Source organism: Rhinatrema bivittatum, chromosome 2 (assembly GCF_901001135.1).
Source record: "Rhinatrema bivittatum chromosome 2, aRhiBiv1.1, whole genome shotgun sequence".
NCBI lineage: Eukaryota > Metazoa > Chordata > Amphibia > Gymnophiona > Rhinatrematidae > Rhinatrema > Rhinatrema bivittatum.
In genome coordinates, this window is record NC_042616.1 from 743,261,705 (window position 1) to 743,285,766 (window position 24,062).

General features: G+C 43.5%; 1 protein-coding gene across 1 annotated transcript in view; it reads right to left on the reverse strand.

Moving 5' to 3' along the window:
* CSMD3 (CUB and Sushi multiple domains 3) overlaps nt 1–24,062 on the reverse strand; it is a 3,551,396-nt gene that overhangs the window by 1,777,219 nt on the left and 1,750,115 nt on the right. The window contains 2 exon segments of the mRNA XM_029591914.1: nt 6,172–6,334; nt 6,336–6,355. Coding sequence (XP_029447774.1) covers nt 6,172–6,334; nt 6,336–6,355 — 183 coding nt within the window.

A 24,062-nucleotide genomic window follows, 5' to 3' on the forward strand; every position in this document is an offset into this window, starting at 1 on the left:
AAAGCAGTGGCTATTTTCTAAGTCAACTTAATTAATAGCAGGTAATGGACTTCTCCTCCAAGAACTTATCCAATCCTTTTTTAAACACAGCTATACTAACTGTACTAACCACATCCTCTAGCAACAAATTCCAGAGTTTAATTGTGCATTGAGTGAAAAATAACTTTCTCCGATTAGTTTTAAATGTGCCACATGCTAACTTCATGGAGTGCCCCCTAGTCTTTCTATTATCTGAAAGAGTAAATAACTGATTCACATCTACCCAATCTAGACCTCTCATGATTTTAAACACCTCTATCATATCCCCCCTCAGCTGTCTCTTCTCCAAGCTGAAAAGTCCTAACCTCTTTAGTCTTTCCTCATAGGGGAGCTGTCCTTTGGACATTCTCAGAGAGTAGAGACATTGGGAAATTGAGGTCACTTTAACATTAATGTTGGAAGTTATGTCCACCATAGCATTTTTTATGTCAGGAGGGAAATGGGAAGGGGGCCTAATTGGCATTCTACTTGTGGGCTCAGGGGTATAGGGCAAACATCAGACCCCAGTTCTTCTTTGCTCACTAGGTAGGGGGAGGTTTGACTATCTTGAATTAATTGCATCTTAATTTCATCTTCAGAGGGATAGATAAGTTTTTGAGATCCTGGCAAGTTAGCACAAATTCTGTTGTTTATTGAGTTATGTGCTAACTTGCATCAGCTGCTCAGGATGCATTTTCTCTCTGCATAGCTTGTTTTAATATATATTTTTTAAATGTTAGGACCCTTTTAGTCCATGTTAATGTATGCCGATGTACTTGAAGTGTGCTAAATAATACAGGCAGTAATGCATCTTAAAGCATGTTTAACATGCATTAAAGCTTGCATTAGCATTAACATACTTTGGTAAATAGATTCTAGTATATCCATTCTAAAATTTTAAAAGGACACTTCGGCCATTGAGGTTAATTTTAAATGCTATTTGTGCATGACAAGTACAATTAATTGTAATGTTCAAATAATTTATATAAGGTCTTTCTTAAGGGTACTGCTTAATAATAAATTTACAAAAGAAAATTCTATATGAAATCCAAAAACTTATAGTATACCAACTTTGTAATTAGTTGCACAAGTGTATATAAACATAATGGATAGGGATGTGAATCGTTTTAGGACGATTAAAATTATCGTCCGATAATTTTAATATCGTCTTAAACCGTTATGGAACACAATACAATACAGATTCTAACGATTTATCGTTATAAATCGTTAGAATCGTGAGCCGGCACACTAAAACCCCCTAAAACCCACCCCCGACCTTTTAAATTAAATCCCCCACCCTCCCGAACCCCCCCCCAATAACTTAAATAACCTGCGGGTCCAGCGGCGGTCCGGAACGGCAGCGGTCCGGAACGGGCTCCTGCTCCTGAATCTTGTCGTCTTCAGCCGGCGCCATTTTCCAAAATGGCGCCGAAAAATGGCGGCGGCCATAGACGAAAAAGATTGGACGGCAGGAGGTCCTTCCGGACCCCCGCTGGACTTTTGGCAAGTCTCGTGGGGGTCAGGAGGCCCCCCACAAGCTGGCCAAAAGTTCCTGGAGGTCCAGCGGGGGTCAGGGAGCGATTTCCCGCCGCGAATCGTTTTCGTACGGAAAATGGCGCCGGCAGGAGATCGACTGCAGGAGGTCGTTCAGCGAGGGTTTCCTTGGTGGAGTATTGACTCAGGACTGCTCCTGCTCCAATGGCAGATGCGTCAACTTCAACTATGAAGGGATGGTTAGAATCCGGGTCACATAGACACGGGCCGTTATACAAGGCCTCTTTCGAGGCGTGGAAGGCTGATTTGGCCTTGGGGCTCCAGACTTGAAGATCACATCCCTTCCTTGTCATAGCGGTGAGTGGAGTGGCCAATGTGGAGTAATCTGCAATGAAGTTTTGTTGTAATTTGTAAATTCACGGAATCTTTGTAGGGCTCAGAGATCCACTGGTTGAGGCCAATCTCTAATACCCTGGAGTTTGTCAGGATCCATGGTGAACCCACGGCTGGAGATGATGTAGCCTAGGAATGGAAGACTGGATTGCTCAAAAATGCACTTCTCTAACTTATCATAGAGATGATGGTCTCTAAGGCAATGGAGGATGGTTTGAACGTGGGAACGATGAGATTTCTGGTCTTTGGAGAAGATTAATATATCGTCCAGATACACTACGACAAATAAGTACAAAAGGTCCCGGAAAATCTCGTTCATTAGCCGTTGGAAGACTGCAAGGGCATTGCAAAGCCTGAAGGGCATTACTATGTATTCGTAGTAACTGTCTCTCGTGTTGAAGGTGGTTTTCCAGATGTCTTCCGGTCGAATCCGTACTAGGTTATATGCCCCCATAGATCTAGTTTAGTTAAGATTTGTGCACCCTGTAGGCGGTCGAACACTTCACTGATAAATGGCAGTGGGTACCAGTCCTTACGGGTTACTGCGATCAAACCTCTGTAGTTTATGCATGGTCTTAGACTGCCATCCTTCTTCTTTACAAAGAAGTACCTGGCACCTGCTGGGGAAGTAGAGGGTCTTATGAACCCTTTGGCCAAATTTTCATTGATGTATGTTGACATTGCTTGGGTTTCTGGGAGTGAAAGAGAATAGGTTCTGCCCTTGTGAGGCATGGTTCCAGGTAGAAGTTCTATGGGACAGTTAAACTTCCAGAGTGGAGGCAGGATAAGGGTGTTTTGTTTGGAGAACTCATCTTTAAATTCTGAGTATGAAGCAGGTAAACCAGGAAGGGTTGTAGAGCTTAGAACTATCACAGATGGAGTCACTTGCTATAAACAGTGAGTTTGACATTGAGGACCCCACTGGGTGAGTTGCAGGGATTGCCAGTTGAAGTGGGGTTCATGTAACTGAAGCCAAGGAATTCCAAGGACTACGGGTTGTGTGGATCGTTTCAAGATCAGGAGAGAGATCTCATCATGGAGGGTCCTCACAGTGAGGCGAATGGCAATGGTACGGTGAGTGATCCGATTAGGGAGAGGTTCTCCTTGAATTGAGGAAATACGTAGTGGTACCTCCAGTGATTGGACTGGTATCTGAAGGAGCTTGACGATTTCTTCCATAATGAAATTTCCACTCGCCCCAGTGTCCACAAGGGCGGTGGTGGTGAATGAACGTGACTCCCTAAGGAGGGAGATTGGCAACAACAGTTGAGGGCCAGAAACTGCAGCACCCAAGCTCAGGACCCCCACCGGGCTCAGGCTTTGGAGCTTCCCGACACACAGGGAAGTCTGAAGGAGATGTCCGGAACCGCCGCAATATAAGCAGAGACTGGATTTTCTGCATCGGAGATGTTCCTCTGGAGTCAGGCAGCCTCGTTGATTTGCATAGGCTCCTCGGGAGATTGTGGGGCTGCTGGTAAGGCCTTCAACTGAGGATTCACCGAACAGGATGGTTGGCCAGGAGGTTGAAGGATCCTTACCTCCTGATGCCTTTGTGAAAGGCGGTAGTCAATTGTACCAACCAGGGAGATCAAGTCTTCCAGACTTCCAGAGTCTTCCAAGGCTCCAAAAAGGAAGATATGGGCCTGCTTGCTCCAATGGCCAAAATAACATCGGAAGATACTTTAACTGTTTTTGCTCTTCACATGCATAGGCAAAGACACTTGTGAAGTCATCCATTATCATTTTGGTCAAAGTAGAAAATGGGGCAAGGAGGATCTTTTCTGGCTTCATTTTCCATTTTGTTACTTGATGTGGATTAAAGTGGGGAATAGAGTCGTGGTAAGAACATAAGAACATGCCATACTGGGTCAGCCCAAGGGCATCAAGCCCAGCATCCTGTTTCCAACATTGGCCATTCCAGGCCATAAGAACCTTGCAAGTACCCAAAAACTAAGTCTATTCCATGTTACCGTTGCTAGTAAAAGCAGTGGCTATTTTCTAAGTCAACTTAATTAATAGCAGGTAATGGACTTCTCCTCCAAGAACTTATCCAATCCTTTTTTAAACACAGCTATACTAACTGTACTAACCACATCCTCTAGCAACAAATTCCAGAGTTTAATTGGCATTGAGTGAAAAATAACTTTCTCCGATTAGTTTTTAAATGTGCCACATGCTAACTTCATGGAGTGCCCCCTAGTCTTTCTATTATCTGAAAGAGTAAATAACTGATTCACATCTACCCAATCTAGACCTCTCATGATTTTAAACACCTCTATCATATCCCCCCTCAGCTGTCTCTTCTCCAAGCTGAAAAGTCCTAACCTCTTTAGTCTTTCCTCATAGGGGAGCTGTCCTTTGGACATTCTCAGAGAGTAGAGACATTGGGAAATTGAGGTCACTTTAACATTAATGTTGGAAGTTATGTCCACCATAGCATTTTTTATGTCAGGAGGGAAATGGGAAGGGGGCCTAATTGGCATTCTACTTGTGGGCTCAGGGGTATAGGGCAAACATCAGACCCCAGTTCTTCTTTGCTCACTAGGTAGGGGGAGGTTTGACTATCTTGAATTAATTGCATCTTAATTTCATCTTCAGAGGGATAGATAAGTTTTTTGAGATCCTGGCAAGTTAGCACAAATTCTGTTGTTTATTGAGTTATGTGCTAACTTGCATCAGCTGCTCAGGATGCATTTTCTCTCTGCATAGCTTGTTTTAATATATATTTTTTAAATGTTAGGACCCTTTTAGTCCATGTTAATGTATGCGATGTACTTGAAGTGTGCTAAATAATACAGGCAGTAATGCATCTTAAAGCATGTTTAACATGCATTAAAGCTTGCATTAGCATTAACATACTTTGGTAAATAGATTCTAGTATATCCATTCTAAAATTTTAAAAGGACACTTCGGCCATTGAGGTTAATTTTAACTGCTATTTGTGCATGACAAGTACAATTAATTGTAATGTTCAAATAATTTATATAAGGTCTTTCTTAAGGGTACTGCTTAATAATAAATTTACAAAAGAAAATTCTATATGAAATCCAAAAACTTATAGTATACCAACTTTGTAATTAGTTGCACAAGTGTATATAAACATAATGGATAGGGATGTGAATCGTTTTAGGACGATTAAAATTATCGTCCGATAATTTTAATATCGTCTTAAACCGTTATGGAACACAATACAATACAGATTCTAACGATTTATCGTTATAAATCGTTAGAATCGTGAGCCGGCACACTAAAACCCCCTAAAACCCACCCCCGACCTTTTAAATTAAATCCCCCACCCTCCCGAACCCCCCCCCAATAACTTAAATAACCTGCGGGTCCAGCGGCGGTCCGGAACGGCAGCGGTCCGGAACGGGCTCCTGCTCCTGAATCTTGTCGTCTTCAGCCGGCGCCATTTCCAAAATGGCGCCGAAAAATGGCGGCGGCCATAGACGAAAAAGATTGGACGGCAGGAGGTCCTTCCGGACCCCCGCTGGACTTTTGGCAAGTCTCGTGGGGGTCAGGAGGCCCCCCACAAGCTGGCCAAAAGTTCCTGGAGGTCCAGCGGGGGTCAGGGAGCGATTTCCCGCCGCGAATCGTTTTCGTACGGAAAATGGCGCCGGCAGGAGATCGACTGCAGGAGGTCGTTCAGCGAGGGTTCCGGCGCCTCGCTGAACGACCTCCTGCAGTCGATCTCCTGCCGGCGCCATTTTCCGTACGAAAACGATTCGCGGCGGGAAATCGCTCCCTGACCCCCGCTGGACCTCCAGGAACTTTTGGCCAGCTTGTGGGGGGCCTCCTGACCCCCACGAGACTTGCCAAAAGTCCAGCAGGGGTCCGGAAGGACCTCCTGCCGTCCAATCTTTTTCGTCTATGGCCGCCGCCATTTTTCGGCGCCATTTTGGAAAATGGCGCCGGCTGAAGACGACAAGATTCAGGAGCAGGAGCCCGTTCCGGACCGCTGCCGTTCCGGACCGCCGCTGGACCCGCAGGTTATTTAAGTTATTTGGGGGGGGGTTCGGGAGGGTGGGGGATTTAATTTAAAGGGTCGGGGTGGTTTTAGGGGGTTTTAATGTGCCGGTTTTTCGATTTTTTCGATTTTTAAACGATTTTTAACGATTTTCCATGATATTTTACCCCCCCAAACGGCAACAATACGATTCCCTCCCCCTCCCAGCCGAAATCGATCGTTAAGACGATCGAGGACACGATTCACATCCCTAATAATGGATAGCATATGCTGTGTAAACATAAGCATGCGGTACTCACAAATACAGATTGGGATGTTTGCAGACCACTGGTTGTTATCTTGACAAACTATAGATCGCTCTCCAATTAGCTCAAATCCAAACTGACAATCAAATCGCAAAATATCTCCATTGGAAAATCCATCCCCTTCTCTAATGCCATACAGTGGCGTTCCTGGATCGCCCACAGCTTTCCTTTTCAATTTCTGTTAAAACAAAGAAAATTAATTTATGTTGCACAAAAAAAAAATTAATGTTTTTATCAAAACATAGGTAACACCAAACAATAACAAGTAGAAGTAGAAACATGTACACTTGTTTCATGTGTTTTGTTTGCTATGTGCAAATAATTTTACATTGATAAAATTTTTTGTTTGGTGCCCAAGATGTGTCTAAATTCATATAGCCCCAAGTCAACATAAAAAGTAACAAAATGAATCAAAACTGATTTTAAAAATGCAGCAAAATAGAAGAATGAATAAACTGAAAAGACTCATACTTTGTCCTGTGCACCTCCATAATACAGCCAAACCCTGCCCAGCCACACCCTTTCCTCTAAATCCCATGGATTTACACCCTAATACCACCTATTTTCCCCATCTTTTAGCCTTTTCTCAAATAATTAAGATCAGTCCAACAATGAAAAAGATACCCTGCAGTTTGGCCTAAAATTTGCTTCTTTAGTACATCTGCGAACTGTTGGGCATTGCATAAATATTATTGCTGACCTCTCCACAGTGAAAGGCATCACCATGTCTAAGAGCATATTTTAAATTCAAGAGGTTGTCCAGATGAGTCTCTGCATTCCCAATGCTGTGGCATAAAAGGTGCACTACATTTTCACCCTCCTTTGTTTTTCTTATCTTTTTTTTACAGCACTTTTTTTTCTAAAGGAACCCACTTGGCTGAGAATTGGACACACTACAGCAGGGATTGACTGGGTATGTAAGCTGGAGAGCAGGGTGATTAGAGAGGTTGAACCAGTCCAAACTCAGCCTCATTGAGCTCTTTGAACCTTAGTCACAGGGTGCCCTACTCCTGCCAGTCCTATACCCACAGTGTTGCCATTGATGCTCTGTATTATGACTTTATACTGAGTACCCTGATCAGAGACTGGGCTTACATTTTGAAGAGCTGTACAAAGGGGAGGAGCCAGGCCACTCAGCAATTGGCATATATATTGCACCTTGACTTCTTAAGATAGTAGCGTCTGCGTCATACACCATTTAGCACAGGCCTGATCGCTTCGAAAATTCAATACCACTTTGCACTAGTCATTAATATTTTATCATGTGTGCCATTTAAAGAGTTCAGCTACCAAGAGGCATTGCATGTTAAAGATGGAGGTGATCTAGCTGATGGTGCAATAGACAAGGCAAAACAGAAAATAGTGAAAGAGAAAAATAGGACAGGAGAGAAGGGAGAACAAGAGGTAGAAGTGGAAGAGGCAGAGGGACAGTTAATGTAATGAACTCAACAATCTGCCAAGCCCATATATGGTGGTAAACCTGATTGTGTAAGAAATGATGTCAGATTTAACTCCTTATATAGGATCCCAATGGCTACAGAGCTCACAAGCAGAGTACTTTTAACCTCTGGCTGACCCAGAACAATTTATAAAATTCAAAGTCATTTGTATTTACTTTGCAGTCACCGTCTGCCAAAACAGTAGAGAGAGAGAGAGAGAGAGCGAGAGGGAGAGAGAGAGAAAGAGCGAGAGGGAGAGAGAGAGAAAGAGAGAAGTAGGAAGATGGGGGAGAGACAGAGAAGAAACTAAAGAAATCCTGGAGCAGAAGGAAGATTTCAAAAACAGAGGAAAACAAAGGGGCAGCCATTGTCACACAGCTTTAGCTTAGGATACCATTCTGTACCTGCCAGAGGAGAAAAGTAATCTACATGTGAGCTCAGTGGTTATTAGGACCCTATATAAGGGGTTAAATCTGACATTAATTCTCACATAACCAGGTCTCCCAAGTACTTTTTATCATATCTACATGTGAATGTGGAATGTGGGGCCAGGCATCCCAGGTCCTGCCATGACTTCTGTATTCTGTGCCACTCTACTCTCTTCAAGCAATTTTGGGGAATGTGTTTTTTTTTTTGGCAGAAGGTGAATGCTAGGTAAATACAAATGACTGTAATTTTTTAAATAAATGGTTAAAAGGTAGTGTGAAAGAGACTATTTTAAACAAAAGATGCTCCTTCAAAATTTGGAAGAAAATAAGAAAATGCATAAGCATTGGTAAAAAAAAATTGATAAGACAGGCTAAAATAGAATTTGAAGTTAGCTGTAGAGGCAAAAACATTTTAAAATATATCTGAAATCAGAGGCCTGTGAGGGAGTCAGTTGGACCGTTAGACAAGCAAGGGATTAAAAGGGTACTTAAGGAAGATAAAGCTATCGTGGAAAGAGTAAATAAATTATTTGTTTACTGAGGAAAATGTTGGGGAGATACCCATTCAGAAGATGGTTTTCAAGGGTGATGATTCAGATGAACTATACCAAACAACGGTGAACCTGGAAGATGTGGTAGGCCAGATTGACAAACTGAAGAGTAGTAAATCACCTGAAAGAACTAAAAAAATGAAATTTCAGACCTATTACAATTAGGTGCAGATTTTCAAACATTTACGTGCGTAGGAGGGTTATGCGCGCCGGGCCTATTTTCAAAAGGCCCGGCGGTGCCCGTAAAGCCCCGGGACACTTGTAGGTCCCGAGGCTTGAAAAAAAGTGCATGGTGTGGGCGGTCCGGGATAGTCTGGGGGGTGGGGCAGGGTCAGCGGCTCCTGGCACAGCAGCCATTTGCCTCTGTGTCAGAGATTGTGTACCGGCAATTGGCCGGCGCGCACAACTTGTGCCTGCCTGGAGGCAGGTGCAAAAGGTAAAATAAAGATCGGGAGGGATAGAGTAGGGCTGGGGGGGAAGGTTGGGGGAAGGGGTGGGAATGTCAAGCTAGGGGGAAGGGAATGGGGGAAGCCAGCGTGGCTCGGCGCATGCAAGGTGCACAATTGTGCATACACTTGCACGGGCTGATCCCGGATTTTATAACATGTGCACGCCTGCGCGCGCATGTTATAAAATTGAGCGGATAAGTGTGCCCACCGGATAGCACGCACACATATAGGCTGCGCGCGCTCCTTTTAAAATCTACCCCTTAATTTGTAACCTACCATTAAAATCATCAATTGTACCTAAAGACTGGAAGGTGGCCAATGTAACCCTGATATAAAAAAAAGGACTCCAGTGATGATGATCTGAGACTATAGACTGTTGAGCCTGACTTTAGTGCTAGGAAAAATTATGGAAACTATTATAAAGAATAAAATCACAAAACATAGAAAGACATTATTTAATGGGACTCAGCCAGCATGGATTTACCCAAGGTTAGTCTTGTCTTACAAATCTATTATATTTTTTTGAAGGGGTGAATAAGAATGTGGATAAAGGAGAACCAGTATAGATGTGCTGTATTTGGATTTCAGAAGGCATGTGACAAAGACCCTCATGAAAGGCTTCTAGGAAAACTGAAAAGTTATGGAATAGGAGGAGATGTCCTTTTGTGGATTATAAACTGGTTAAACTATAGGAATCAGAGAGTAGGATTAAATGATCTGTTTTCACAGTTGAAAAAGTTAAACTGTGGAGTGCCTCAGGGATCTTTACTTGGACTGATGCTTTTGTTATTGTTTGTAAGGGTTTTGGGTGGACCCCTGACTCTGTGGCTGATGACCACACCTACGGGGGGAAGTCCAGTGAGGGGCCATAGGTCAGGCTCAGCTTTAGGACCCACACACAGTTATATCTTTTATTAGACAGTATTGGTGAGCCACCAAAGGTGGCGATAGTGAGCTGGAATGTAGCCCGGCTGGGCTTGTAATCCCTCAGGCTCTGGAACACTGATCCCACAATGGCTGTGCTGTAGTGGAGAGAAACTGAGATCGTGAGTAGAGCAATAGATGCAGGGTTCAGGAATAGAGCCTCGTTGGTAATGTACTCATGCAGCGGTCTCTCAGTATGGAGCACAGGAGCTGGAGTAAAGGCAGGCCCTCGAGGAGCGAGTACCTGGTTCCAGGGAATAGCTCTGAGAGATAAAGATGGTAACTCACAGATGGTATAGGCAGCGGTGAATTCCAGGCAGAAGTGAAGTCCAGGTAGCAAGTCCAGGAACATGGGCCCTCGAGGAGAGAGTACCAGTTCCAGACAGCGACCTGAAAAAGAAGAGAGAGAGAGGCCCCCGAGGAGCAGGTACCCCAAATAGAGTAAGTCCAAAATGGAGGCAGAGTAGCTAGGTACGGAGAGCGAATCCTATCCGTTAGGAAACCTTCACCTTGCTAACTCGTAGGCTAGAAATCGCATAGGCTATTTGTATCCTGGATGCATGACGTCATCACAGGGGGACGCCCCTGAGGTTCACGCCACTGAAGGTACTTCAGTGGCGTGAACTTGAAGCAGGGCCACGCGGTGTGCGCCCCCTAAGGCAACTGGACAGCATGGCGGGAGGCAGCGCCCAAGCTGGTCCGGGGACGCCAGAGAGGACCTCAGGCAGACGCTGCGGCAGCCAAACGTCCGTCAACTGCAGGAGGAGTCGCCAGAGAGGTAAGGAGGGCGGAGTGGAGACGTCGGGCAGCGACAGTTGCAACAGCTTTTTAATATATTTAGATGTGGAAAGAGTTTCGACAGTTAGGTGATCAAATTTGCAGATGACACAAAATTATTAAGAATAGTTAAATCACAAGAGGATTGTGATAAATTGCTGGAGGACTTAGCAAGGCTGGAAGATTGGGCATCCATATGGCATCCATATGGCAGATGAAATATTATGTGGATAAGTGCAAGGTGATGCATACAGGGAAAGTAAAGGGGCACTCGTCAGCAAAGGCGCATGAACATACGCCGTGACTTCACGCACACCCGTTCATGCGCCTTTGCTGACGAGCGCCCGTGCACTACGGGCGTGCGTTCATCCATCTTTGCCGGCGGGAGCCGCTGGAAGCCACTTTCACCGCCGGCTGCCCCCGGGAGGCAGGGGAGCTGCGGTGCGCGCCTCCAGAGGAGGGCAGAGAGGACTGTAAGAAAAAGTAAGTTAATGTTTGTTACACTTTATTTACAATATTTTAATAGCATGTCGAGTCGCTTTTCGCCCTGCACCTTGCTCGCCTTAGGTTTTCTTTTGATTAAAGTTGGGATCCACTTCCTGGTACCTGTCATTTGAAATGACATTTGAAATGACAGGTACCAGCGCACCCAGGATACTGTATAGGCGCTGTATAGCTAGTATCTAATCTTTGAATTATTATTAAATTGGTTTATTAATAGGTATCACAAACTTTGAAGAACACATTTTTTTCACAAGGTTAGATGTAGCTATAAGAAATCTGCACTTAAAAGATGAATTATTAAAAAAAATAAACAACTTGGTGAGAATGAGTTGTAAGTAATAGAGGTTATGATATAAATTACAGATTGATGGTTATAAGTACTGTGTCTATTAAAAACATTTAATTCTTAATTTTTCCCTTTATTACCATTTAATATTGTGCTACTTAGCTAGTGTCTTGATAGAGACTTGTCATTAAAAATGCCATTAATTCCATAGTCTTCACTCATGCTGAATTGGTTCCAGTCTTTTGATTTCTAATGTCTTTGCTTCTCTGGTGATAATTTAAGATGCATCCTCTATTAAATTCTAGAAAAAAATATATCTTTTTATTCAGCTAAATTAGTTTTCTATTTTCTAATTTATGGGATTCACCTACTGTATATGTTCTGGAGATGTAGGAGGGAGCACTAGGGGGTGCTCCCAAGCCGGGGAGAAGTGTGCCCTTGGACCTCAGTAAACCAGGAGAGGAGCTCCAAGGAAGTGCCGAGGCAGGTGAGTCGAAGTCCCATCTCGGCTAGGACTGGAAGCACACGCCCCCGCCAACCTGCATGGCCTCGGTGAGGCCAACCATGCAAGGTTGGTCTCTGAGTAGTCCTCTGACTACTCCAAGCCCTTTCGGACCTGCCACTGGGTAACAGCAGAGGCGGAGGGCCAGACAGGAGACAAGGGCGGAAGAGGACTCTGGAGCATGGAGACTCAGATGAGGAACTTGGAACATGGAGACTCAGACAAGGAACAAGCAAGGTCCCTCAGGCACCCTACACAGCCCAGTTGGGCTGGTCACAGACCACACTGGAGACTCAGACGAGGAACTTGGGACATAGAGACACAGATGAGGAATAAGCAAGTGCTGATCATGGACCACACTGTCCCCTATGCATCCTACACAGCTGGTTGGTGGGTCGTGGACCACGAGGGGAGCAGGGCAAACACTGGACATCAACACAGGCCAGGAATGAAGCAACCCCTTGGATCCTCCGAAGTCAGAACAGGATACAGACTCAGAATTAAAACACGGAACTTGGAACCCGGAACTCGGAATTTAAAAACAAGGAACCTCCGGAGGCACAGGCTACTCAGGACCTGGAACATCAGGACTTGGATCATGAAACATCAGGACTGGATCACAGAACATCAGGAACGGGTCACAGAACATCAGGAACGGGTCACAGAACATCAGGACTTGGATCATGGAACATGGAACATGAAGACTGGAACATGGAGCATGAAGACTGGAACATGGAGCATCAGGACTGAATCACGGAACATCAGGACTGGAACACGGAACATCATCAGAGACCAGGAACACAGACGACAAGGGATCCCACAAAGAAAATATGAATTATTTACTCCCAAGATACTTACAATCTACCTCACATCTTTAAGTAATATCGGTATATATGTATTATCTTCTTGCTCAATGTTCTATGTTTTTATTTGTAAGCTGCCTTGTGGTTCACTTAGGGAAACGAAGAATATCAAATGTTTATAATAAAATACAAATATCTATTATAAAGTAGAGACACACAGATAGCAGAAAAAGATTTTTAGGGGTACTGTTCATACATTTTGCTTTCAATAAAACATTACAATAATGGCCTGTTGAGTTATGGACTTTACCCCCTAGCATCTATATAAGGGAGGAAAGTAAAGACGAGCAAGGTATCCATGTAGTTGAATATGAGGAAATGGGATGCATAAACGAGGTAGCTTAGGTGACCCATTTCTGGGAATTAGCAGATTTCCTGGGGACTAGCTTTGTGAAATTAGTCAAACTGAAGAACAATAGTTACTCCCAAAACAAGTATAAAAGTAAATTTCCCCCATACTTTACAAGATGGTATTTTACTATTTTCATGATTTTATTCACAAGCATTTATTGGTCCTCAAAATCGTATACAGGAGGGAAAGTATCCATCAGTAGTTTCATATTCCAAATGGAATGCAAAGTCATTCACTGTGAATGTAATGGCATGCAATAATTTCACAAAATCTATTTTACTTGCCATAAATAACAATGAAAGCAATTTTGAAAGCGAAGAGAATGCAGCCATATATTTTCAGCATTGAGACTTATCACAATTCCCAGGCCCTGAATGCTTGTTGATAGTATGGCATCATTTTAAAACAATCTATTCTGGGCTAATTTTGTCTCTAGATGAGCATGTTCCTTGTTAATCAACAAAATATAAGACATGAAAGATCTACCTGCTGGTCATTAGAGAAACATTTATATCATCAATTGTTTTACACATTAACCAATTGCAGAGCTGCAGAAAGAGAAGATGACTATTAGCATCAAATAAATGAATAGCATATGTGAGAAAACGACGAAAAAAAAATAACATTAGGTATTTTCACATTAGGAACCATAAGTAGTTTTATTGTGCATGCCACTTTAATGTCCGGGCAAGTTTGTGAAAGCATTCATCAGACTCTTGGTTTTGTCTTTGTCCCTATCTCTATGTATACATACACAGCGCAGTCTCTTGTGATTAATTGATTTTGGGCTTACTTGCCATCATTTTGAGAACAGAATATAACTGCTGGTACGCATGGCTTGGTGAGTACTCAGTAATAATCCAGCTGATGTTATATGAGAACAATGGCTAGCACTGTATGTTAGCAATACAGAATACAGGATTTTGAAATAAAAAATTACACAAGGCCAGTGCATAGAAAGCAAAAACAACATTAAATTATATGGAAAAAAAATGGAGTTTAGCAATATACGGATTAAACATAACAAAAATACATCATTTCAGTAAAAGCTGCACAATTTACACTTCTGAACAACTCCCCTGCTCTCTTCCATTGCCATCACACACACACACACATAAAAGCAGAGAAATCCAGGATCAATGCAGTGCATTTTGCCAACTTGTACAAAATGAAAATATGTGGCAGTCCTTCCTCTTCCTTATTTGCAGCACGTGTTTTCCCAGATTCTGTGCTCATCCTGCCCTGGGCCATCTCCCATGTTAGACAATGTCTACCATGCTCTTCTCCAGAGAATACTGCTACCATACAATTAATAAAGATTCAGCATCCACCAAAAAGGAAGTACCTACTCTGGATCATAAACTTTTCCTAAAAACTGAAGTAAAGCAGATGAGTGGGTTCTATTCAGCTGACCTCCTTATAGTCCTGACACTGCTCTCCTCCTTGTCAGGGGCAGCAGAGTTCAAACCTGCAGTCGCGGATATTCAAGGCAGGGGATCTTATTGTGGAGCTGGCAACACATTTCTCTCGCACAACTATTTACTGAGTCTTACGAACCTCTGTATTTTAGAATTTTAGCCTTTTGCTTTCCAGTTTGCTATCACTTCTTCCGCATGCCTTCCCTTGTCCTGAGGCTTGCATCATGTGCCACTTTAATACTATTCATTGGTCATACGCCGCATATGCTATTGATGATGCACACATTGCACGCTCCCTCTTCCTTGGCATGCACTCTTTCCCATATCATTAGCACGGGATCTATTTAATATTGGGTTCTGTCCAGGTAATTGTTGCCTGGAATGGCCACTGTTGGAAACAATTATGGGAAAGGGGGCAGTGTCCTATTGTGGATTGCCAACTGGTTAAGATTTTCCCAATGGAAAAAGGGGAATAGGGGAGTGCCCCAGGGATCTGTTCTGGGACCACTGCTTTGTAATATATTTATAAATGACCTGGAAATGGAAACAAGTGAGGTGATCAAATTTGCAGATAAAACTAAACTATTCAAAGTTGTTAAATCACAAGAGGATTGTGAGAAATTGTAAAAGGACAATGCAAAACTGGGAGACTGGGCATGCAAATGGAAAATAAATTTAATGTGAATGAGTGCAAAGTGATGCACTTAGAGAAGAGTAACCCAAACTGTAGCTATAAAATGCAAGGTTCCACATTAGGAGCTTCACTCAGGAAAAGGGTTTAGGTATTATCATTAAAAAAACATTGAAATCTTCTTCTCTGTGTACAGGAGCATCCAAGAAAGCAAATAGAAAAGGAAAAATCAGGCCCTCCCCCCAGCTATCGCCCGGTTCATAGATAACCTGGTGCTGGAGGGTCCCTCCACTGCTCTTCTCTCCCTGAGGCCTTCCTCTATGCACTCGGTACTAGGGATGTGAATCGTGTCCTCGATCGTCTTAACGATCGATTTCGGCTGGGAGGGGGAGGGAATCGTATTGTTGCCGTTTGGGGGGGTAAAATATCGTGAAAAATCGTGAAAAAATCGTTAAAAAAATCGAAAAAATCGAAAAATCGAAAAACCGGCACATTAAAACCCCCTAAAACCCACCCCCGACCCTTTAAATTAAATCCCCCACCCCCAAATAACTTAAATAACCTGCGGGTCCAGCGGCGGTCCGGAACGGCAGCGGTCCGGAACGGGCTCCTGCTCCTGCATCTTGTCGTCTTCGGCCGGCGCCATTTTCCAAAATGGCGCTGAAAAATGGCGGCGGCCATAGACGAAAAAGATTGGACGGCAGGAGGTCCTTCCGGACCCCCGCTGGACTTTTGGCAAGTCTCGTGGGGGTCAGGAGGCCCCCCACAAGCTGGCCAAAAGTTCCTAGAGGTCCAGCGGGGGTCAGGGAGCGATTTCCCGCCGGAACCCTCGCTGAACGACCTCCTGCAGTCGATCTCCTGCCGACGCCATTTTCCGTACGAAAACGATTCGCGGCGGGAAATCGCTCCCTGACCCCCGCTGGACCTCCAGGAACTTTTGGCCAGCTTGTGGGGGGCCTCCTGACCCCCACGAGACTTGCCAAAGTCCAGCGGGGGTCCGGAAGGACCTCCTGCCGTCCAATCTTTTTCGTCTATGGCCGCCGCCATTTTTCGGCGCCATTTTGGAAAATGGCGCCGGCCGAAGACGACAAGATGCAGGAGCAGGAGCCCGTTCCGGACCGCTGCCGTTCCGGACCGCCGCTGGACCCGCAGGTTATTTAAGTTATTTGGGGGGGGTTCGGGAGGGTGGGGGATTTAATTTAAAGGGTCGGGGGTGGGTTTTAGGGGGTTTTAGTGTGCCGGCTCACGATTCTAACGATTTATAACGATAAATCGTTAGAATCTGTATTGTATTGTGTTCCATAACGGTTTAAGACGATATTAAAATTATCGGACGATAATTTTAATCGTCCTAAAACGATTCACATCCCTACTCGGTACTGGGGGGGGCACTCGATCACAACCGCACGGTGCCCGGATGCCAGTGCGAATCCCATGCTCACACGCGCCTGCAAGATGTTGGCGAACTGGGCGCACTCATGATGGGCAACAGTTGTTGGTGCCTCGTGATGACATGTGCAGGCTGAATTTAAAGGTCTGGCCATTGTCCAAGGCGCCATGCAGCGTGGTGATACTGCACAGTTCTCCATGGTTCAGGTACTATAGGTCTCATTTTGTGTTTTAGTTAATAAAGCTGTAGCCTTTTGTTACTACCACTGAGTCTCATTGTCTTATTGGGGTGGGGCAAGGTCTACAGGAAGTTTGGAAGTGCAGAAAGCGTCCTGGCTGCCAGCGATAAGGGAAAAACCAGGCCCTCCCCCAGCCATCGCCCTGTTCATAGATAACCTGGTGCTGGGGGGTCCTCCGCCACTCCTCCCTCCCCAAGGTGTTTCAATATGTACTACATCTGGGGGGGATCGCTCACACGGCACCTGCACTGTGCCCAGATGATGGTGCAAATCCCACGCTCACGCTCGCCCTCGAAATTTCGGCGGGCCACAAGCACAGCGTTGGACGACTGTCAGCAGCGCCTGATGATGACGTACTTGGGCCGAATTTAAAAGCCCGGCTGTCGTCCGAGAAGCCATATTGACAATGCTGGCAGCATTCCCACCCTCCCACCCCCATTTATATATATATATATATATATATATATCAGTTAGGGAGGTAGTTCCAGAGGCAGTGCGAGGATACTGTGTTAGATAGTTTAACCAGTTCTGTGATATTGTAAAGTTATGTTATTTGATAGGTCATAGTTCAGGGTTAATATAAGTGAGACGAGAGACCTGAGCTGTGGTGGCGAGGCAATGTGATGCCGGAATTGCTGCCTGGGGCAAACACTGGATTATGTCTGGTATAGGATGGTTGCCAATGGGTCTGTGGGGTGTGGCGATGCCCGGAGGTGTGGCCTCTCTTGCTCAACATGGAGGGGGGGGGGCGGTTACACCGAGCTGTCTTGCTTGACTGTGGTGGATGGCTGATTGCAAGTGGAATGGTTATACCTCACGGTGCTCCATGGCTCGGGTACTATTGGTATCGTTTTGTGTTTTAGTCAATAATGATGCAGCTTTTTGTTACCCACCACTGAGTCTTGTTGTCTTATTGGGGCAGAGAAAGGACTATGGGGAGGTGGGAGGGGCAGGGAGCATCCTGAATGCCAGTGTTGTGCTAGGGATTATTAGCAAAGGAATGGTGAATAAAACAGAGAATATCATAATGCCTCTGATTTGCTCCATGATGCGATCTCATCTTGAGTATCATGTGCAGTTCTGGTCACTACATCTCAAGAAAGATATAGCAGAATTAGAAAAGGTACAGAGAAGGGCGAACAAGATGATAAAGGGGATGGAACAATTCCGCTATGAAGAAAGGCTAATGAGGTTAGGACTCTTCAGCTTGAAGAAAAGACTGCTGAGGGGAGATATGATAGAGGTCTATAAAATAATGAGTGGAATGGAACAAGTAAACATTAATCAGTTGTTTACTATTTTGAAAAGTACAAAGACCAAGGGACACACAATGAAATTATTAGTTAATACATTTAAAAATAATAAGAGAAAATATATTTTTACTCAACACATAATTAAGCTCTGGGAGTCATTGCGAGAGGATATGTTGAAAGCTATTAGTGTAGCTGTGTTTAAAAAAGGTTTGGACAAGTTCTTGGAGGAAAAATCCATTAACCATTATTTTTTTTGTTTAATTTTATTTATTTATTTATTTTAAAGGTTTTGTATACTGTCATTCACATTATATAACAATGGTTTACATAAAACAATCATAAAACTGAATATACATCATAAGTCTAAAACACATTTTACAATATTAAACATAAAAACAGCATATAGAAATATAAAATTTTTATTCAAATTATTCAAGTTATTGCAAGAGGACAACATAGGAAATGGCTTCACACAACAATACATCTAATTACATAATGTACAGTGACATCAGTTACCATACCTAACAACTTGGAATCCTGTCCCTCCTAACATGTAGCCAACATGATATTCCCAGGTCTTGGGAGAACTTTGGGCAAACTAACGAACAGGACTATTGAATAAACTGTCAACTGTAGCCCCCTCTGTTGTCTTGTACCCCTTCAGGCTATCTGTCCCATGCCATTGTTCTCTTGCCCACCCGTCGAGGGAAAGAAGGGTCCAGGGCCAAGTATGGGGTCAAATTTTTGAAGGGATACTACAGGCCTTGGGAAGCCCCCAAATTGGCCGACCAGTCTAACATGTGGCTTGAGTTGATGGTTGGATGAATTCCCTAAATTTAGACCATATCTCACTCCCGTCTCCATTGCCTGTGGCCGGTTGGGATTGTGTTATTTGATATTCATATGAGCAGAGATTCAACATTCTCCTGAACCAGTGCTCATTATCTGGGGTTTTATCACCCACCCAGGTTGTTAGAATAATCTTTTTACCCACTAGCGCTGCTTTTTTGATAAAGGACAAGAGAACTGGGCTTGTAGGTGCCACTTTGGTGGGACTCCAAATAACCAGGTTCCTGACACAACTGGATTGTGTCCCGCTAAAACTGCTGTATAATGGGACAGTCCCAAAAACAGTGAGTATATGACCCTACTTCCAGTCTACACATTACATTGCAGAGAAGCCCAGAATTTGTACGCTTGGGCCGGAGGTATGTATCCGTGCCACAAAAATTTCTACTGAGTCTCACGTAGTATCTCATTGGTAGTGATATCATTGATATGGGAAAACTCTGCTAGGAAATCTTAATATGAGAGTTGAAATGAAACCCACAAAGACCATTTTGTGTATAGTGATTAAAGGTCTTCACTTCCTGTTCCACTCCCTAGTTCTTTATAAAACTTAGAAATGCTAGGGCCTTTAAACCCCTTAGTCAATATAATAGTCATCAGGGCCATGGTGGAGTTAGTGTGTTGCCAGCTATCAGTCTGCGTGAACATAAAGTGCCTTAACTATAAATATGCGTAAAAATCTATTTTGGGAATTTTATACAGCTGTTGCAGGTCCAGAAACCTGTAAGATACCCCGTTGTCGGGTGGACTAATTGGTACAAATGTTCCAATCCCTCTTTTTTCCATCTCAGAAACACAAATACACCCCTCCCCAGTACAAAGTATGGTTGTCTGTGATACTTAATAGTGGGGTTATGCCTTTTGGTTGCTTAGCCCATTTGCACACATAGCGCCATGTGTTTCTACATGTCAAAACTAAAAGGTGCAAATGGATAGTTGAGGATATTCTACCTTATTCCTCATGCAATAGGGAATTTAAGGATGACATCCAACCCATACCATTCTCGAAGGAGATTACATGTGGTGTAATAAGAGGAGCCAAACAACCAGTCTCTGAGGAATCTCATGTTACAAGCTAAGTTGTATCTAAACAGACTTGAACTGGGCTGGCTGCTGCAACACTTTTAGTGGAATTCTGGCTTTCTTTCCCCCCCCCCCCCCCCCCCCCATTAAAATCTGCTAAGGGCACTGTTTAACAATTGGACATCCCGTGTTTTAAGCCAAAGAGGGAACATTTGAAGAACATACATCCATTTTGGGAGTATCACCATTTGATACAGGTGTATATGCCTAGGGATGCCACACTCAGCTGAGAGGTGGCCCTAGTGTGTCACATTTGGCCTTTTCAGCGGGTGGCCATGACTTCATTTGGCTGGTGTTGGCGGAAACCCCTGCTTCCCAGGAAGGGAGGTAAGAGTGGCTGGTTGTGGGACAGGCCCACGACCAGCTGAACACAACACGTACCTTCCCATTCCACTATGCCACATCCATACTGCCTGCAAGCTATAAACACTAACAGATATGTGGAATGGACTGGAAAACTGCTAAAAAAGAGGCTGGTGAGAGGACTGGGTCTGGCACACACATATCCATAGCTGCCAATGAATACAACCTCAGTCACCAATTTCTCTCCTGCTTTTTCCAGACTGCACCCCTGGGATCTGGAGGTGGAGCAAGACTCTGGTTGTGGCCTCCCATTCTCAGTATGGGGATTGACTGGCACCTTTATGCAAGAATACAGTGTGCTGCTTGCTATTATATAGACATAAAACACTTCTCAATATTTTCAGCTTACTTTAGTCTCAGCTCAAACTGTACAAACATTTTTTCAAGGATTTTTATTCAGAAAATAAGTTTAATAAAAAGCTGTTTTCTGTATCATTTTAAGGTTTCTTTTATTACTTTCCTATTGGTTCTCTTAATCCCCTGTGGGAACTAGTCAGATATTCAAACTCCTACAGTTATCACATAATGGAAACAGCAGGAGATGTTAGCAACAAGCAGGCATGAAGTAAATGAGAGACCTCCGATTCAAATCAAAGTAGAAAAACTAAATGATTATTTGTTTTTGTTTTATTTATTTTTTTAAGGGAATCATTTACTATTTTAACCTTGCACACTCATAGGTGAACAATTAGGCAGAGCCAGCTGCTAGGCCAGGTAGGTTGAAATGCTTCTTTGAATCATTAACCTGTTCAATTTGGCTATGATCTTTGCAGATTGAAATGCTAGAAGATATGTTGCCATCTATAAAATGGTTATGATACTGTTATCTATGTATATTATATATTAAGGATGTCCCAAGGCCATCATAAAGAAGTACAACATCAACACTAACTCATTGAAGAGTTTTGCGGCCAATGTATTAGTGATTGGTAATGCTTCTGCAAGCATTAACATATGTTAAAAATACTGTTGGCACACTCTAGTTTACTGATATTAAAAGCTCTTTTAATGTCCATTAATTAGCTTATGGTTGTTTTAACTTTAAAAAAAAAAACAATGAAAATGAATTAATGAGATGCAAAACTGTGCAAAAAACTCATTGCCTATAAGTGCATATTAAAACAATATATGTTAAAATATGAAAAAGTAAGCTCAGATTTGTTAACGAAAAATTCATAACTACACCTCAGGAAGCTGTAGTTATGTTTATGTGATAACATTCATATTAACGTGTCAAATTTAATGCTAGCAAATTAACTCCAAACTCAATTGCATGTCACTGACATGGAACATTAATGTGAGCAGTTTAATGGGTATTAACAGCCAATATTAAATCACTTTAGTACATTGGTCCCTATTTTCCAGTGCCTGCTATAAGGATCTCAACATTTCAAAGCACTATGATGTCAACAGAAGGTGGAAAAGTGGGAGCAGCAGAAACTGTGAGTCCAATATTTAGTAAGCCAGTGAGCAGAAAAGTTATTCGGCTACAGGCAGTCGGATACTTTATTCCAGATATTCAGTGGATAAACGTCCTGCTGAAAATCTATGATTAAAGTAATCTTGCTAACTGTAGCCGGATAACTTTAAACCTAACAGACCGGTTAGCCTGACTTCAGTGCCAGGAAAAATAGTGGAAAGTGTTCTAAACATCAAAATCACAGAACATATAGAAAGAGATGGTTTAATGGAACAAAGTCAGCATGGCTTTTCCCAAGGCAAGTCTTGCCACACAAATCTGCTTCACTTTTTTGAAGGAGTTAATAAACATGTAGATAAAGGTGAACCGGTAGACGTAGTATACTTGGATTTTCAGAAGGCATTTGATAAAGTTCCTCATGAGAGGCTTCTAGGAAAAGTAAAAAGTCATGGGATAGGTGGTGATGTCCTTTCATGGATTGCAAACTGGCTAAAAGACAGGAAACAAAGAGTAGGATTAAATGGACAATTTTCTCAGTGGAAGGGAGTGGGCAGTGGAGTGCCTCAGGAATCTCTATTGGGACCCTTACTTTTCAATATATTTATAAATGATCTGGAAAGAAATACGACGAGTGAGATAATCAAATTTGCAGATGATACAAAATTGTTCAGAGTAGTTAAATTGCAAGCAGATTGTGATAAATTGCAGGAAGACCTTGCAAGACTGTAAAATTGGGCATCGAAATGGCAGATGAAATTTAATGTGGACAAGTGCAAGATGATGCATATAGGGAAAAATAACCCAGGCTATAGTTACACAATGTTAGGTTCCATATTAGGTGCTTCAAACCAAGAAAGAGATCTAGGCGTCATAGTGAATAACACATTGAAATCATTGGTTCAGTGTGCTGCGGCAGTCAAAAAAGCAAACAGATTGTTGGGAATTATTAGAAAGGGAATGGTGAATAAAACGGAAAATGTCATAATGCCTCTGTATCGCTCCATGGTGAGACCACACCTTGAATCCTGTGTACAATTCTGGTCGCTGCATCTCAAAAAAGATATAATTGAGATGGAGAAGATACAGAGAAGGGCTACCAAAATGATAAGGGGAATGGAACAGCTCCCCTATGAGGAAAGACTAGAAAGGTGAGGACTTTTCAGCTTGGAGAAGAGACGGCTGAGGGGGGGATATGATAGAGGTGTTTAAAATCATGAGAGGTCTAGAACAGGTAGATGTGAATCGGTTATTTACTAGGGATGTGAATCGTGTGATCGATCATCTTAACAATCGATTTTGGCTGAGGGGGGGGGAAATCTGATCGTCATGGTTTTTTTGGTTAAAAAATTGATTTATCGGAGGAGGGGGGAGGGCGGGAAAACCGGCACACCAAAACAACCCTAAAACCCACCCGACCCTTTAAAACAAATCCCCCACCCTCCCGAACTCCCCCCAAAATGTTTTAAATTACCTGGTGTCCAGTGGGGGGTCCCGGCGCGATCTCCCGTTCTCGGGCCTCGGCTGCATTAATAGAAATGGCGCTGGTGGCCCTTTGCCCTTACCATGTGACAGGGCAAAGGTAGCGCCGGCGCCGGCGCCATTTTGGTTCCTAGCTCCCGACGTCACGAGTGCAGGAGATCACTCCCGGACCCCCGCTGGACCTCCAGGGACTTTTGGCCAGCTTGAGGGGGCCTCCTTACCCCCACAAGACTTGCCAAAAGTCCAGCGGGGGTCCGGGAGCGACCTTCTGCACACGGGCTGTATTGCCAATATTCAAAATGGCACCGGTGCTACCTTTGCCCTCACTATGTCATACGGGCGACGTCGGCTTGCCAGGTTCTTATGGCCTGGATTGGCCACTGTTGGAAACAGGATGCTGGGTTTAATGGACCATTGGTCTGACCCAGAATGGCATGTTCTTATGTTCTTATGTTCTAACTGTGGAAATTTTGAAAATGTCTGGTATGGTATAAAGTTATGCAGCCTTGTGTGACTGGATAACTTGCCATTTAATGTATATCTTCAAAAGATATCTGCTTAATTGATGCTCCTTTAAGTAACAAAAAACTCCTAACCTCAGGCCTCTCAGCTCGAGTTCCACCCCCTCTCCACCATTAATCTTCTAAAAACACTTCTGGCTGAGTCACCCCCCACCCCCACCCCAA